The 18,241-nt window shown below is 35.9% G+C and overlaps 1 protein-coding gene across 6 annotated transcripts in view; it reads left to right on the top strand.

Moving 5' to 3' along the window:
* The window catches only part of STRN (striatin), a 70,639-nt gene that overhangs the window by 40,053 nt on the left and 12,345 nt on the right, over positions 1-18,241 (top strand). For 2 of the 6 annotated variants that reach the window (XM_021528086.4, XM_021528085.4), the window contains exons 7-15: positions 745-880; positions 4,497-4,607; positions 6,926-7,012; positions 7,562-7,705; positions 9,837-9,973; positions 14,331-14,506; positions 15,473-15,520; positions 16,178-16,299; positions 17,145-17,312. In XM_021528086.4, coding sequence (XP_021383761.2) covers positions 745-880; positions 4,497-4,607; positions 6,926-7,012; positions 7,562-7,705; positions 9,837-9,973; positions 14,331-14,506; positions 15,473-15,520; positions 16,178-16,299; positions 17,145-17,312 — 1,129 coding nt within the window. The remainder of the gene's footprint in view (positions 1-744; positions 881-4,496; positions 4,608-6,925; positions 7,013-7,561; positions 7,706-9,836; positions 9,974-14,330; positions 14,507-15,472; positions 15,521-16,177; positions 16,300-17,144; positions 17,313-18,241) is intronic. The other 4 variants (XM_085576916.1, XM_021528087.4, XM_021528088.4 and 1 more) reach the window with 3 other exon arrangements.

Here is an 18,241-nt window from a genome sequence, read left to right as displayed (position 1 = left end):
CAAGTTTTTTTGCCTTCTATTTTTTTCCCAAAATAATACATATGCACAACTCCAGCACCTCCCATCCCCCCTTTGTATTAAAATAAGGTTATTAGTCTTTCACGAGTTCTTCTCTTGAATTGTGTTGGTGGTCTCGAATTGGGTCAGTGGTCCCAGGGATGAAGTCAGGAAAGTCTTCGTCAAGTCTCTGTAACCCTCTGGCACGATCCAAGTCTCCCTGCTTTGTGATGGATTAACATAGAGTCCAAGTGCTGGACATTATTCTATTGGTTTTAGTATGTTCCTATAATGGTTCACTTGCTCCACTTCTTTCTTCTATAATGAGCTCATAATATAACAATTAGCTGTAGCTTAAGCATCTAATAATCATTAACCTATCGTTGATGTATCTAGCTTCAGTATGAATTGGTTCTAACTCCCAACTAAAATCTTAAACTTTAAAATCATGATTCAATAGTATTAAAGAAAAATATAGTGGTGGTGTAGATTAGCATAGGTTCATTATTCACGTGATGATTATTGATGGTCACAGAAAGGAAGAGTTACACAGAAGTTTCATTTTCACTTAGAAGTTTGAAGAAGTCTGCGTACTATTCCAGATTTGCTTATTAATGTGTACTTTTCTGCTTCCTCTTCAACTTCTTGTTTGGATTTTGCATAGAGGACAAGACAGTACTGCTTGGGTTAAAGATGTATTTGTAACTTAATTCAGCATTTTTTTCCCTGTCCTTTCTGACCTCTCAGATTGTAAGGAAAAGAGTGCTGTCTGACAGCAGTGAAGACAGAGATACAGAAGAAGCTTTGAAAGAGTTTGACTTTTTGGTTACCTCAGATGATGGTGATGGGGAATCGAGAAGTTCAGGAGATGGAACAGACTGGGGTAAGGAAATTTGATGGATTATACCAGGAGAAAAAAAAAAAGAATATAAGAATATATTGTGACTGATCAGTTCACTGAATGAGATCTCTGTCAGGATCACAGCATCTTGTGATTATTTCTACTATTTCTATTTTATTATCAATAAATAATTGGCAGACTGAAGTCTTCTTGATATAATATTCTCATTTTTTCTGTTAACTGCTTCAATGTAAAGATTCTTCAAGGTTTCTGCCTCAGGTTGTTTTTCCTTTTCTTTAATTCTAAGGTAGATAGAATTTAAAATTTATGAGTGGTATTTCAATATATTTGTCTAGTGACCCATGCATATGAAGGGCTCTGATAAAGCTGTATTTTACAATTATGATATGAAAGTTATTTTGTCATCTTTGCTTTCTCTCACTTTGATGCAGAGGGCAATGTGAGTCATAAAATCTAAATTAGTTGTACTCTTACTGTGGATTAGTAATTTAGTTAATATGAACTCTTCAGCTGCTCAAACATTCTTTTATAATTCAGCAAAATAATATATCTTTAAGTCCACTAGTCATAGAGAGACATTTCACAAACTGCTCTCTGTTGTTTGGGGTTCAAGTCCTGCAACCCAAATTGCCACCATCTCCACTTTACCTTGACATAGTTATTCTGCCTAAACCCTCAGTATAGAGAAGGGGAGAAAGAAGAGAGCTGGTTAAATATCTTGATGGGAAGTTGTTTCCTACTTAAGCTACTCTGGAAAGTCTTAAGAAAGTCTTAAGGATCCCATCTATTGAAGATGATGGGAAATAATTGAACTTTATAATGGAGATGCAACTGTGACAGACTGATAAGCCATGGTAACTGTGGCTCTCACATGAGCATCTCCAAGATGCTGTATTTCACTGAAGCCTTGTCCATCTCCTGGGTGGACTCCCAAGTTATTTTTCAGTGTGGCTTAGTCTTTGCTTAAGAGGATGTTGTAATATTATTAGATACAGAAGTCAGTATTCTATTCACCAAACAGAAATACTGTTCTTAAAAAAAATTGGATACTGCTCTTTAATACTAAAATTTTATCTATTTATGCAGGGTTGGTGCTGCTATTTCTTGTTTCACTAAAAAGTTAGTATGCAAACAAGAGCTTTTTGTTCTCAAATTCACACTTCTGGTTTATTTTTGCTTTCATTGATGACAGCTGAGTAAAAGTGAGCGCAAGTCTAACATTTAAAATAAACTGTTATTAAAAGTTGTAGTTTCATTTTCAGAAATCTAAAACAGGTTTTTTTGACTTGGAGGTGTTCATGTTTTTTAATTTCTTCTTTCACAACCTGTATCTTTTATGGTAGCTATATAAGACTAAGCTTCTTCAAGGAACTGCCATTATAAATCACTTAGGTCAGCTTAAGTGAAACTGTTAATTGTAGTACAGTTGAGTGATGTTGTTGTAGCGAGGGACAGCAGCAAACAGAGGAAATTCTTTCCTTATTTTTGGATTCCAAGTGTTATTGTTCAGTTACAGTAATCTGTTGAATCCATTTGACTTGAAAGTTCCTCACATGTTTTCTGGTAATTTTTAAGCTATTAAGCACTTGAATAGCAGTAGTTCAGGATCCACGTATGAAGTTGAATAGTATCTGTGGGATATGTGGGAAGCTGGGACAGTCTGTAGAAAATTAACATATTGGGTGTTTTCCTGGAAGCAATCTAATAAAAATCTATTTAAGCTTTTTTTTTTTTTTCTCTACTAGATACTTGTTTCTCTGAAGTATGATTTTCTTATCTCTTCTTTGAATTCTTTATGCAGTTCTTGCTCATTAGTAGTAATTGAGATATATGCATTAAGAGTACATGGCTTAACCAATATATGAACTATTTTAGAGTCTCTCTTCAGCTTATTAGGGCTTATTTTCACAGCTTTTCTTAAAAGACTTAAACTGCTAAACTTTGTTAAGTTAATCTGGCACTCCATGAGTATAGGATCATGACTGAAAGGCTCAAAGGAGTTAGAGAACACCTTTAAAAGTATCTTCTCCCTCTGTGATGCAAGTCTGAGCAGAGTCAGGCTCTGTTTTCTCAACATCTGTACATCAGGTAGTTAGAAGCCACACTAAGATGCTTTTTTTTTTGGCATCACTGAACTCTCACAGTAGTCTCAGCCCCTCCTTGAAGCTCATGTGCTCCAGCTGCCTGAACAGTCATAGTGGCTCCCTTAGACTTGCTACACTATGCCAATAATAGGTACTTAGGACTCTACCTAAAAGGTTTCTCGGCAGTAAAACTATTGTTTTGGATACAGTACTCAAAATTCTGTTCTCTCAAGTGCCCAACACAGGGGGACAGTCACTTCCCTCACCCTCTTGGTTACATTCTTGTTAATACACCCCAGGATATTGTTGGTTGCTTTGGTTGCAATAATATGTTTCTGAATCTTGTTTTATTTGATGTTGATAGAAGATCCCTAGGTCTTTCTCAGCATTATTAATTTTTGGAAAGTCAGTCACATTAATAACCCATTTGTGGTTTTTATTTTTTGTCCAGTCATAGTGACTCCTTCAGACTGTGATTGATAATGTTGTGCTTCCTTTACAGACATTTAAGTTCTGCACATTAGTCTGAGGATACGTTTATTATTGTTTGTATTTTCAAAGATCTAGAATAGCTTATCAATGTAGAAAGCAAACTTGGTCTGAAAGGAATTAATCTTTAAATAATAAGGTTAAGATTTTAATGAGAAAAACCAAGCAAAAAGATCATGTATTTCCAAGATTTTGTAATGGTCATGGAAATATATATGAGGAAGAACTGTATTACCTCCCCTCCTCTCATGAATTAATTTTCTAAGCTGCCTCAGGACAGCCTCCATATATGGAAAAATTGCTTCAGAGATTTGAACTCATGAAACATGTTTTGTTCAAAATCTCCAAATACTGTAGAACTGGAAGGATACTTCTATTCTGTATCATGTCACAGAGGAAGTAATTTGAGGGAGATGCTTAGGAAAAAAAAACAAATCCAAACCAAAATGTGGGGATTTTTTTTCATTAGGTAAGCTGAAATGTTTTGGATTTTTTTCCCAAAGATTACTACCTCAGGCCTTCACCTTTTTGTGAAATTTCATGGTTTTAATGCTCTTAACGAATTATTTAAACCATGATGACATGAATATTGCGTTCCAAAATTATTTAAACGTGCTACTGCTTTGTGTGAATAACAACATAGCACAAAGACAATAAAAAAAGAATTTGAAATGCAGTAACACAACATCTGAGTTGTAAAATTATATTGACAAGTAACATAGCTGTTTCTTCTAGATATGATAATTCCTCTCCTGGAGGAAAGACAAGGCTGAAAAATGTGTCCTGATTTATAGTAAAGTAAATGTTACTTACATTTATGGACAGCTATGTGCTTGGTTATGGGAATTAAACATGTGAAATTTCATCTCAATTTTTTAATAAGAACATTCTGAGCAAACAGAAGTGGAATGTGAGTAGCAGTTTTACAGCTTTCACAAGCTTGGTGCTATTTCTGTCTGTTTAAAATAAAAGACAAACGTTGACAGCAGCTGTTGCCTCCTTCAGTGGAGATCACTTGGTGACATTATTGAAAAAGGATGTTTCATTTGTTTCACTTTGTTTAGAAAAGGAAGACCAGTGTCTCATGCCTGAAGCCTGGAATGTCGACCAGGGAGTTATAACCAAACTCAAGGAACAATACAAAAAGGAGCGCAAGGGGAAAAAGGGGGTGAAGAGTAAGTGGAAAACATTGCACCTTAAAATCATAAATCTCACATCTTTCACACCCTTAATTCTATCTCTCTTTCAATGTTTTCCTAAAATTACTTACTCTTTTACTTTGCTGCTCCTGACTGCTTTCCTGTTCACCAGTTCTCAGGGGTTGAAATTAATGACAGATGATCAATTTACCCAATAAATAGTTGGATTAGATATAACTTCTTCCAACCAAGTGTTGGGTTAGTTTAAAATTCTTGCTTTGAGCATATTTTGAACTTTCGTTATTCAGATCTTTAAATTGTAAAAGGCATTGTTTTAATACTTAACACTTTAATACAGAAGACTTCAGAATCCTTTCTTAGCTGGAAACATGCCAGTTTCACAGGAAGAGTTAAAGTCTGATATATAAATAAACCAAGAAAGAAACCAAACTGGAAACTCTCTTGAGTATCCTATTAGATGACAGTGGGAGAAAACAGGTTAATTTCTACCCCTGTTTATATTTGACATTCACAACATGGAAGTCATGCTGTCATCATAATTTGTTATGCAGGGCTCGAAATAGGAAGTAACTATGACCCTCACTTTATTTGTAAATCACAGGATTTATTTACTGACTTTCATAACTCTGGGACTAGCCTTCAAAAAAGTTGGGTTTTGTTATTGAAAAAAACCCAAAACTGACTAGTATCTGAAATAGTTTCTAGCCCTGTATTTTTTTGTTACATTTCTTGAAATGCAGATATATTTTGTAAAATCAATGGGTTTTGATAGGTAAGCAATAAAATTTTTTAAACTCAGATTCAGAGTTTAAAATGAAACACTGTATCCATGACTGTGTTTCATATACCTAGCCATATTGAGAATTCATGTGTGAAAGATGTATATTAACAATATTGCATGTACCCTGGTCAGAAATTTCAGGGATGTTTCTCCCTTTGTGGTAAGATGCTTATGAATACCAGGGAAATTCTCACTTCCAAAGAGATATGCATAATGATGTAAATATGTCAGACCCTCCTCGCATTGAGTCTGACTTGTTTTATTACTTTTTGTATTGATATTCTCATTGGCTGCTGCTCAGCAGTTGGTTATGTGGCTGAAATTAAAATGAAATACGGAAAGTAAACATCTCTTTTTTTCCAAATTAAAAACAACAACAACAAAAAAAGGCAAATAATTACCATGCTTTAAATTTCTCAAGTGATATTTTTGTCATATTTGGAATAATTTAATTTACTGGAAGTTAATTGCAAGTCTGACAAGGAGCTGAGCTGGCTAACTAAAATGTTCATGTTTAACAAAATTTATTCGAAATTTCTTTATGGTTAAGATAGGCAGGGCATGCCAATATATGATTACAGTGAAAGTGATTTTTCTAACTTACCGGTTATTTTTAAGATATACAGATGTGTTATGTAGTTCAGGGTAAATAGCTGTGGGGTTAGTTTAGCAGAAATTATTTAATCAAAGTGTTGAAATTCTGTTCTTGAACAGCTGTTGTCTTTTTAGTTTTGATATAAAACTTAATTGTTAATCTAGGTTTAGACATTACTGGAATATGTTTTATATCATTATGATAAATAATCACAATGTAAATGTGATTTTACATTGGACATCCAGTGCTCCTTCATGAAGATAACTGCTGCTCAGTACCTTTTGGATTGATTTTATTAGTTCGATCTTGGGAGACAAAGTGATTTACTGTAGCAGTGAAATTAAGCATCTTTCCATGGACAAACCATCATTGGAGGGGCATCAATGCAGAGAAATTGGGAAGAATCAGAGCCTGTTTTCAGTTATTCATAATATTGCACATAGTGAAGAAGGATGTGAGGGAGGCTGTCTGGAGAAAAAAGAAGGGACTAAATAACATTAAAGTTTACAAAGTTTGTTTCTATGACTTTAATTTCATTATATATGGTGCTTAGCCACTGAACTGCTATTAAGTAAAATACTGTTTTTATAAAGCAGATATTATAGTAAAACAATCTTGCAAAATCCTTCTTAGTGTTTTTCTGGATTGAGTAATATTTTGGTGACAGACAAGTTAAATACAATTTAGTTTATTATCAGTCATTATGGTTAGGGTGGACAAAGTAGTGTTTGCAACTGCATTAGTAAACTCATGATTTTGCAAGGCTACTCTAGTAAACATTCCTGTGAAGTAATAAAAGAATAGAATCATAGAATGGTTTTATGAGAGACTACATATATTAGAGTACACTACTGTGTTAAAGCTGCTTAAAAATAGCTGTATTATTTACTGGTCTAGGAAAAAACATAATGGACTATGGGTAAGACATTTTCCCATTCTTAATTAAACTTACAACAGGAAAAACTACCGAAGATATGTTTCAGCCTCAATCCTATATAAAACAGTCAAAACAGGGATGTGGGAAAATGATGGAGCAAAGCACAGGTAAGTGTCAAGAAGGGCATGGGTCTTCACCATATATAGCTTCAGGAAGTAGGCCAGTGAATCCAGTTCCATTTTTATTTTAATATAACTTTTTGGATTATATAGCTCACAATACTACACTACTGCAAAAATAAATTTAAATTTTAATGTTTCATAATAATATGCTGCACAAAGTACCTGATGCACAAATTCTAAAATATTCATGGGTGTCAGCTATTGTTTTAGCAAAGTAAATATTCTAATAATCTAAAGTGTGACTCAGTTGGCAGCATTCTTCATTAGCCCGTACAAGTAGCACTATGAGTCCATACATATGGGGAAAATTGTGTGTTCACAATTCTCAGCTGCTTCTATCACTTTCTTCTCAAAATTCATTTCATGCTGGATGATTAGTTATTGCTGAAATAAATGCTCATTAGTTTTTCTGTGGTAATCTCATAATGCAAGGTAGGATCCATTGTTGCATGTGTTGCTGTAGCATATCTGATATAAGGAGTGTCATCATGAATTACGCCTAAACCCTTTAATTTTTTATTTTTTTCTGGTTAGGGCCCAACAGGTCAAAGCTGCAAGATATGCTTGCAAACCTGAGAGATGTTGATGATCTCCCTTCTTTACAGCCATCTGTTGCACCTTCTTCTAGGCCCAGTAGTTCAAGGCTTATTGAACATGAGATAAACAGGACGGATGAAGGTAAACAATAAAAAATTGCATACCCCTTTGTAGAGAGTGAATGTTTATAGTTACTTCTTAGGGATTATCCTCTCTGACTTTCCAAGCACTTCACAAATTCTGATTCAGTATTGCAAGTTCCAGCTGTGATAAATGTCATTCCCATTCCTCCATTATGGTCTCTATTAGGAAGGTCAAAACACCTACCTGTGTTCACATCTTGGCTGAATACCTTTGAGCATGATGGAAAAAAATAATTTGGCACTTAGTGGCTTCATAATATGACCATCCTGAATCACTTGCTTTTGTTTGTGCTTAAGCTTGGCAGACTAATGTGGATCATAAACTCTGAGGACATAAGAGCATAATTTTTTTTCCCAGTGGCGTAATTTTAAATGTATGTATGTATATATACACACACACAAGCATGTCCTTTTTCCCAAGTGCAAAGATAGAGGCTCTGCAGGTAAACACAGATCCCTTACTGTAGCTTTCAAAAATATGTGTAGTGAAGCATGATTGTGTAGTGAATCATACAGAAGAACTGGCAGCTTGTCAGTGTATTAATTTCCATAATGTGCTCGAAAAATTAGGAAAAAATATCATAGGGGCTAGTCCAAGTACAGAGAGCCAGGCATGCAACTTTGTAATGAAGTACTTCTGTTGTCTGAAAAATGCTGAGTCATCTATTTGATTCAATATTTGAATTGCTATAATGTAGAGCATAATAAGATATAGTATATGAAGCTATATTAATTTGTCAAATATGGCAGCCTTCCAGTACCTAAAGGGAGCCTGCAAGAGAGCTGGAGAGGGAATTCTTACGTGGGCGTGTAGTGACATCACAAGGGAGAATGGTTTCAGACTGAAAAGAGGGCGGGTGTAGATTGGATATTGGGAAGAAATTCTTTACTCTGAGGGTAGTGACACACCGAACAAGTTGTCCAGAGAAGCTGTGGATTCTTTGTCCCTGGAAGTGTTCAGTGCCAAGTTGGATGGTGCTTTGAACCATCCCATTGAGTAGAAGTTGCCCCTGCCCATGGCAGGGGGCTAGAACATGATGATCTGTAAGGTTCTTTCCAAACCAAACCATTCTATGATTCTGTGGTATCATGTGCTCTATTAAAATGGTAAATATGTGTTTTGCAAAATGTGAAAACCATGAGTTCCACTTAGCAGTCTTTCAGTGAGAGTGAAAAAGTAGGTCGGCCAAGTTATAATTAAGATGCATAAGATGGTGTGTGGAATAGCTACTAAAGATCTCAGTAGTTCTGCTTCCTTCATGCTCAGTGGTTTTCTTTTTGAAAGAAGGGGGTAACTTGGCAACGCTTTGTGAAGTAGAAGAATTTTTTGTTGAATGTTCCCTTTCCAACTTTCCTCACATGTACTGAGAGCTGTATTAGCAGAGCTCTATTTTCATGTCCTTTCAATAATGTATTTTTTAATTCAAAGACTCCTATGTATTCTCACAGAAAAGGACAGCTGATTGTTACCAGTCTGAATTCAGTATTACTATTAGCTGTATTTCTTTATAAAGCTGAGACACCATATTTTGGGCACACATTTTTTTATTCTAGTAAGTTCTCGAATATGATGTCCTGTATGTATTGTGTGTTGAGTGGAATAATTGCACTGTGAGTTCAAAAGACAGGAAAAGAGAACCAGTAGTGTAAACTTTGGGATGGAGAAGGTAATGTTTGTAATGAAAAGGTAATAACTAAGAGACCTAATCAAGGAGCAGTGCTTCAAGGGCTTTTATTTGGGCTGCTCCCACCAGCTGTTTTTATCTACATTTTGTTGCTTCTTCAGCATCTATTTGCATATTTTGTAGTTGAGTTGGGGAAGGTGTTTTCTGTGTTACTTGTGCATTATATATGGATGAATGACAGCACACCCTTCCTGCTCATGACTGGCTCCATTTACTGTCTGAGTTGCACACACCTGAACTGTAGGTGTGTTCAGAGGGTGCTGTTTATTGATAAGTACAGTGATTATCTTTAGAATAACTTTTTCTATGCATCTCTATGGATCTGTTTGCCCTTGGCTTCTTGACAGATACATAGCATTCTGAAAGTGGAAAAGGTGCTTTTATTGTACAGTGTTGTATAAACCTATGTTTCAGGATTATTTTGTTTGTTTTGTTTTCTTGCAGTGGAAGCTTTAACATTCCCACCATCCTCAGGGAAATCTTTCATTATGGGAACAGATGAAGCCCTTGAAAATGAGCTGGGTCTTGGAGAACTGGCAGGCCTTACTGTAGCAAATGAGGCAGACTCACTGACTTACGATGTAAGTGGTTATTAATGGTAACTCAATGTCCTTCTGTCTTGTTGAAGGCAGATGCAAGTTACTTGTGTGTAGACTCAGCAGAAAACATTCTCCAGTTAGAATTATGCTGCCATAGGATGTTACAAATTTTTACTTGGCAAAGCTGTCCTTCCCATACACAGCAGCATTCAAACTCTCTGCAAGCCTCTCTCCTTTCATTTGCCTGCCATGTCATGCAAGTAGTTGAAATTATATTAGTGATAGTGGTACTTCTGGGTATGAGCAACCCCAGTGACTGAGCAAAATTAGGAGTGCCATGGCCAGCAGATTGAGAGATGTTTATGACATTTTACATGGGTTATATGCAGTTTTGGACCACTTCACTTCAAAAGGGTTGTAGAGAAATTGAAGAGAATCCAGTAGCTTCTGACTGATAAGCAGATGTTAAGAGACCTAGTCTTGCTCAACTGTTAGGAGGCTGAGGGGTACTTGAATAGCAGCCTGCAGATATTAAAAGGGTGCTTGTAAGGATGATAGAGCCAAGTTTCTCCATGGTACCAGCTGTCAAGGCAGGAGAAAATAACAGCAAATTACAGCTTGGGAGGTTCAGGTAAGACACTGGGGGAGAAAGTTATGTAGTAGGTGATACTGAAAGAGGTTGCTCAGAGAAACAGTGGAATCCCTCTCCTGGGAGATATTTAAGACTTGGCTGGGGCAGAGCTGTGGTTTACATTACCTGGTATGGGCACTAGTTTCATTTCAAATGGGAAACCGGAACTCTTAGGAGGGTTTTGTGGACAGCACTTCCGTGGCTTCCGTGGCTATGTGTGTAGCCTTATTTTTCTTGAACAGTTTATGAAAAAAAAATCTTTCTTAAAATTGCATCTTTTCAGTTATATGTAATTTTTTCCTGTATTTCCTACTTCTTGGGAAAAGATACTTCAGTTACTAATTTATTCATCTGTTCTTGTGTGATCTGTCAGCTTCAGATTAATCTTGATATTGCATCCCAGCTGTGTCAAGGTTGAGGGATTTCAGAGATAGTTTTTAATTCTCTGTTGGGGAAGAATCCTACCCTTCAGTAAAAGTGATTCTTAAATAATCATTATCTGGGATTTTACTATCACAAATTAAGTCAGAGACTTTGGACATAAGATGCAGATTCTTACTTTGAAGTTCTACCCCTGTATGTACTTGTAAAGCAATGAATACATAGTTAATAAAAGCTTAGACACTTTTTGAGAGTGCCACTGCAGAGATGTGCCCTACCATTATAGCAAGTGTTTGAACATGTGATATGTTATGAATCGTCAATATTGCAATGAATGCAGAGCATTTCTGCTAAAATTCAGTATCTTAGTATTATCTCTTAATTTGGGCTCAATTCTTAATGTTTTCACTAATTGTCCCTAACTACGTCTTCAGAAAGGTATGGTAATGTACAAATAAATTTTTGTTACAGGTGCTCCTAAAAATCCAAGGCTGGATTTTAAATTCAGAGAACATGACAAACCTAACCCACCTGTACAAGATACTTTCATTGCTTGACTTCATTGTGCAAGTGTCCATATAAATGTTGTGTTTGTTTATGTCTCTGTATCCTGAACTAACAGCTTTTATTTATGGAGTATCATTCCTCTATCCATTCCAATCATTTCCTGCATGGTAGAGAATACAAACTTCTATTTATTCATTTGTCCAATGCCTGTATGAAGTCCTGTGATCAGAAATTCATATTTATGGTTACCTCAACTTTTGCCTTCTTCTAATGCTGACAATTAAAAGAAAACATTTACAAAACTATTTGCTCTAGTTACTGTGCACTTTATTGAAGCAAAATGAAAGGCTGGTGTTCCTATTTCAAGTTTCATTGTAAATTCAGATTACAGATAATGTCATTATTTTGGACTGTTTCAAACATCCGGCTGCTAAATGTGAATCGGGTATGATTAGTGAAAGTTTAGTATGTTATTTTTAAGTGTCAGTTTTAAATCATATGGAGAATTAAATTGAAAGATCACCTGAATCAATTTTTACTTTGCTTTCAAGAGTGGCAGACACTTTTTCCATTTTCAGTCCTTTTCATCTCACTGACATTTTTGCTAGATTCTTTTCTTCTAAAAAATGTCAGCATTAGCCTACCTCATTTCGTGGTTTCAGTTTTTTACATACTGCTTTGATTGTAAGTTGAAGAATGGTTTTCACTTGGTAGTGAAGATTATTAATTTATTACTTAAAAGACAATTTTTTTCTTTTGCAGTTTGGTTTTTAGGCTATCTAACAAGATTAAATTTTCCAGATTGCTAGCCAAAACACTTAAGTTTGCCTTTTCTTTTTCCTTCCTTTACACATTCTTGACAAATGTTCACTTTGGTTGGCTCTGTTTTTTCTCTTAGACTTCTGGATAGATTCATCATCTTCATAAAATTATAATAGATTTTAGATAAGTAACTGAACTACAAGATCATTGGATTTAATGTTAAGTACTGATTTGGAGGTTTTGGACTTTACAGTAGGACCTTCTTTGATTTCTTACAACTTTGAACAAGAGAAGTACCTGTAATTGCATGTCATTGCTGTCTTTAGTTTTCAATTTGTTTTCAATTCATTTTCAATTTTGTATAGCCACAAATATAATTATAAGTGGCAAGTCCAGATCAGGTGCTAATTTTAGGGTTGGTATCCCCCCAAACTGTATTTGAGGCCTTGAGTTACCTCACTGTTTTGCTTTGGTGGGAAGAGACAGAAGGAGATTGTGTGCTGTGAGTAACCAGCCTCAGAGCTTGTGAGACTGGTGGGTAGAGTGATGGGGGCAGCCAGGTGGGTGATATGTCAGGGCTAGAATCTGTTTCCACCTCTGCTGCTGATCTGCTGGCTGGGACTGCCTTCCATCTACTTTCCAGTTTATGAACTGCCCTTCTTGGACTCCTTTTGGAAGGACATTTTTGAATGAAAGACAAGCAAATGGAGAATTTTATTCTGACAGGACTGGAATTCACTGTTAGGCCATCTGAGGTGTCTTTGTGGTGTTTGTAGATGTGACACAGAACCTGTGCTGCTGGTATGGCAGCTGGAAGGCAGGCAAGTTCCCTCCATCTCCTAATTGGCATTAGGTGCCTGTGTTGAGGTAACCAAATTCCTCTCCAGATATCTGTACATCTTGTACCCTTTTTGCTGAGATTTTCTTGGCCAATCCTCAAAAAACCTGCCAGAGCTGCTAACTGTGCAGTCCTGCCCCATCTTTGTACCAGCTCGAGCATTTGTCTGTTCCTTCACAGAGCCAACTTGGCTCAGTAAACTGGCAAAAAAACTGACTTGTCTCCCTGAGCAAGGCAATATGTCATTACTAAGAAATATGATGAGACTAAACCTGCTGTTTCTGGCAGCTCCTTTATCCTTGTTTAAAATCTGTAGAACCTTTTAATTTATGTATATTTTTATTGTTAAATCCAGGTGTAACAAAGCTTAAGAAAAAGCACTTCTGTTTTTAAACCTCCTCTTTTGCCCCCAATCCTCAGGATAAAATGTTTCTTGAATAGCTCTAAACAGTTCTCTCACCTTTGCAGTTAAAGGTACAAATTATTTGAATTATCTGTAGATTTCAACATTATAAACATCAGTACAGTTGTTTGTTTTCTTGGTTTTCCATAACAACCATCAGCAGTGGAAAGGTAAATTTAACTCATGATATTGTTGACTGACAGTGAAAAAGTCCGTTCAGCATTTTGTGTCAATGTTTGTTCAGAGCATCAATATTGAAATAACTTATTTTATTAAAAGGCTTTCTTTTTCAGTCTTCTAAGATGCATTTATTGCCAAATAATTATGTCTCTATACGCAATACTTTATTGCCTGCCAGCTAGATTCTTAGTGTGTAGCCAAATCTTTTTTGCCTTTTTTTTTAGCTGGCCAAGTTAGGTTGTGTTCCTTTCTGTGCTTCTAGAGACTTCTCTGTTTCTCTCAGATCTTTGCTTTAGAGGTGCCATGTCAGTAGTACTTAGGATATTCAGGGACTGCACCTAGGTGAGTCAAGCCCAATTTTGTAAGTGAATGAGCCATAGATCAAATTTTAAATACTTAAATGAGTTCATTGAAGTATCAGTGCTTTTAATGTGTGTAATTTTACAAACACAAGAGTATTTCAGATTTGCATAGAATTTATTACTGCGGACGTGACATTACTTGTATGGAATATGTCTATCTTGATCCTCATTTTGAAGTGTCTGGTTAGTGTTAAGTGGACTGTTGTTTGAGAGCGGGTTATTGTGAAAAGTGGGTGAGGTAATTTGACATCTAAAATGCCAAACTAAATTTTTGATTTCTTCCTTTTGTTGTGCCTTCCAGCATAATTACAAGTTTGGCATATTTTTTTTATTAGATAGCCAACAATAAGGATGCATTGAGAAAGACTTGGAACCCCAAGTTTACGTTAAGAAGTCACTTTGATGGAATAAGAGGTCTCGCTTTTCATCCAGTTGAACCAGTCTTAATAACAGCTTCAGAGGACCATACATTAAAAATGTGGAATTTACAAAAAACAGCCCCAGCAAAAAAGTAAGATTTTTTTCCTTATTTTCTTCAAAACCAAATTTAATTTATGAAGGAACAAAACCACTAGATAATAGTTCACTGAATGGCCTTTGCAGTTAATGGAAAGTGTTCCCTGAATTTAAGAGTAGGAAACCAAGCTCTCAGAGAAGGGTAGAGATGCCTAAAGAATGCCAGAAAAAAATCCATGTGTGTTTGTGAATGTGTTTCGTTTGTGAAGATGAAAACCATTCACTTTTTTATATTTTCCTTGTAGATAACATGACAAATTCATTTACTAGTGAAAGTATTTGGATGCGGCCTGTTAGTGTGCTTGCATGTATATATAAATGTATAGGATGCATTTATATATATATATGCATATGTATATATACACATACATTCATTTACATGTGTACAGCTTGAAACTCTGAGGTGTTACCAGGTTCCTTTGTTAACTGTCTCTTGCAAATTGCTGGGAATTTGCAGAAATCAGAGGAAATTTGTAGCAGGGCTGATGTGGTTAAGGTGGTTGTGGTTCTCCTCACACCTTTGAGGAGAACTGGGCATAACACGGAGTCCTCCCTTGGATTGATAAAGTCCAGAGCAGCAAATTTTGAAGCACTTCAGTGTTGATAGAAAAATTTGAGTCCAAAACTCCTTTGCTCCAATAGGAACAATTAATGATACATTCCATGTGATGCTGATGTCTCTCCACTCCTTCTGCTCCACTGATGTACCTACCTACTTGTTTGATGGGTCTGTGAACTGCCTTGAAGGTCTTTAAACCAAAATCCAACCAATCCTATCATGTTGTGAAGGACTACAAATAGTTCCTAGACCTGTGAAAAATCTTGTTGGGAGAGGAAGTTGTGGGAGAAACACTGCAAAAGATGTAGCAGGGATTTTAAGAATTTAGCAATTCTGGCAAATTTTTGTAAAGCATCGTATAAGATGGTATACATGTTAATATTTTCTTCATACTTTGTTTAGGAGTGCTTCTCTTGATGTAGAGCCAATATATACCTTCCGAGCACATAAGTAAGTATTTCCTGAGAAATACTGTCATACTTTGAGAAGGATAAGATTTTTAAACAGAAACAGAATTCTTAAAAATAATTTTCATCTTATCAGCTACTGATTTAATGTGACACTTTTAGTTCCTATATTGTTTAGAATATCTGCATGTGTTGTTCTCCTTTCTGTACAGTTATTTATGTCTGAAGTCAGATACACCATAACTTTAAAATTAAAAATCTACAAACGATACAGTTCAAATTTGATTAGGTGTTTGGTTCATCATTGCAGCTTTTGCCTTTTTGCCACATACTTGCATATGTGGAATGAAACTGAAGAAGAATAAATGGAGTGAATTTAGATCTACTGAGATGATTTCATGAAAGAGCCTTAAATCTTTTGAAAAGGAAAAAAAATTACATGAAATAAAAAATCCTAGAGTTTAAATTGTTTTTCACATTTCATGTGCATAATGATTAATTGTCCTGATTGCAGTTGTGTTACTAGATATTGTGGAGGGTATTTTTGTGAGATGTCTTGTAGCGTATGATTTCATGATGCAGAATTTTTGTTGCAATCCATGCAGCAAGTGAATTATATCTAACATGGAAATTCTTAAGATTGACACTGCATTGCATGTAATGAAAATGTTAATAGTGTTTCTTTGGGGCTTTCTTCCAGTGGACCTGTGCTCTGTGTGGTGATGAGCAGTAATGGTGAACAATGCTACAGTGGGGGAACAGATGGCCTCATCCATGGCTGGAACACAACCAACCCTAACATTGATCCCTATGATTCTTATGGTATGTTGCTGTCACATGCAGCAGTGAAATTATAAGTTTAATGACAGTTATGTCACTAAAATAGTATAATTTGTAGATAATGCTTCAGTGAAAGTTTAAGAGAGCAAATTGAATGTTACCTTCAATTACTTAAAATAACTTATTGTTTTAATGCTGATGCTGCTTGATGGCAAGATAAAATGTCATTTTCTTTAAAAAGGCCTTGATCTCATAATCGATTTTAGAAACAGCTAGTCTAAAGTATAGGTTTTAGAAGTAGAGGCCTAAATCTGATAATTTGGCAAGTACAGGAAATTTGTATTTTAGTGTTTTTTTCTTTGACAAATTTCTGTGGAGTTTAGATAAAAAGGTTTTATAGCCTGAGACCAAAGTTGTTAATGTTGGCTAGAAACAGCTAAAAAGGTTTGGTAAAATTTACTAGATCTGAGTGGATGCCAGCCTTGTGTCTGGATTGTATGATTAATTTTGCACTTGTGGTTGCTTCAGGTACAGTTGGTCTCAAAGCTAACTTCTGCATAAAAAGGACTGCTAGGGCATTAATATCTGTTTGAAAGTGAATTTTAACAGTGAAGTGTGTTTTGCCAAAGTCAGTACTGTCCCTTCTGCTGAAGAATTGTTTTGTTCTTTTAGTTGTAAACTGGGTAATTGAATGTCACATATGCTGCTGAAATTCAAGCATCCTAATGCCAGAATTATTAAGACTTCTATATTGATATGACATGATTAATGTTGGGGTTTTTATCAATTATCTTCTAGAGGTTGGTGCCTAAACACAGGCCAAGATACAGCTGTTGACTTAATTCAGATTTTGTTTGGAAATGTGTTTTGTTTTGTTTAATTCACAGATCCTTCTGTTCTAAGAGGTGCTTTTGTAGGCCATACTGATGCGGTGTGGGGTCTGGTTTACAGTGGAGCTCACCAGCGTTTGCTGTCCTGTTCAGCAGACGGCACGATACGTTTGTGGAAAGCTACAGAAATTGCTCCAGCTCTCAATATATTTAATGATAATCAAGGTACAGAAAATCACCATACCCTGAAGTTCATGAGCATCACTGTTCAGACTGACATAACTTTGGCTACTGAACAGAAATGCTTCTTGTGCTTCTGTCTGAGTTTTGTATCTTTATGCATGTTTTTTGGGAAGAGTAAATTTTGTGACCCTTTTTTGACATTACCTGCATATATGCCTGCATTCAGGGGGACAGTTATATACATCTAAAAGCCAACCGCTGCAGATAATGTGCTGATCTTACTAGCACCATGGAGGATAGTGTATTAACTCTAATTCAGATTCAGACTTGAGTTTCCACCAGGCCCTTGTTTTTCGTTTGTCCAGAATAAAAAGCCCTTTCTTCCCCCAGTGCAAGTTTTGAGTAACCAGTGTTTATCTCAGGCCAGTGTCATTGTACCTTCCAGATTTGTTCCTTGTGCCTCTAACACAGAGATTCCAGTTGAATTTCTGAGATTGCAGATCAGCTAAATAATAACCTAGTGATTCTAAATACTGCTAGTTGAAAAAAAAATACTCCTTTGGAGTTGGTTACTGAAATGTCATGCACAAGTGAAAGTCCTACTGGTTAGAATCTAATTTCTGGAAGTTGCTGTCTGTCTGAGTCAGAGTGCTCCAGAACAAGCCCTTGACATTGGCTGAAGTCTCTTAGAGCTGGTAGTCATTAAAGACAGCCCATGAGCTGAGACAGTTCCATGTCTTCAGAAAAACTTTGAGGCAAAATAAACCTTGTAACAGCTGAATGGACAGATCAAATTATAGTGTAAAACTGGTCAGATATGGTATTGCAGGTTAGTTAAAACAGGCTGAGGAAAATAGAAACATTCCATGTATTTTAGTTTTCATAAAACTATGTTTCTAAAGGTATGCAGGCTTCTTACTGCCAGCTTGTCTATTTGCCTGCCTTGAAAACTTCCTGGTAGAATTTTGGAG

The sequence above is a fragment of the Lonchura striata genome, chromosome 3, assembly GCF_050655825.1.
Source record: "Lonchura striata isolate lonStrDom1 chromosome 3, ASM5065582v1, whole genome shotgun sequence".
Classification (NCBI taxonomy): Eukaryota; Metazoa; Chordata; class Aves; order Passeriformes; family Estrildidae; genus Lonchura; species Lonchura striata.
This window is presented reverse-complemented; position numbering and strand designations above follow the sequence as displayed.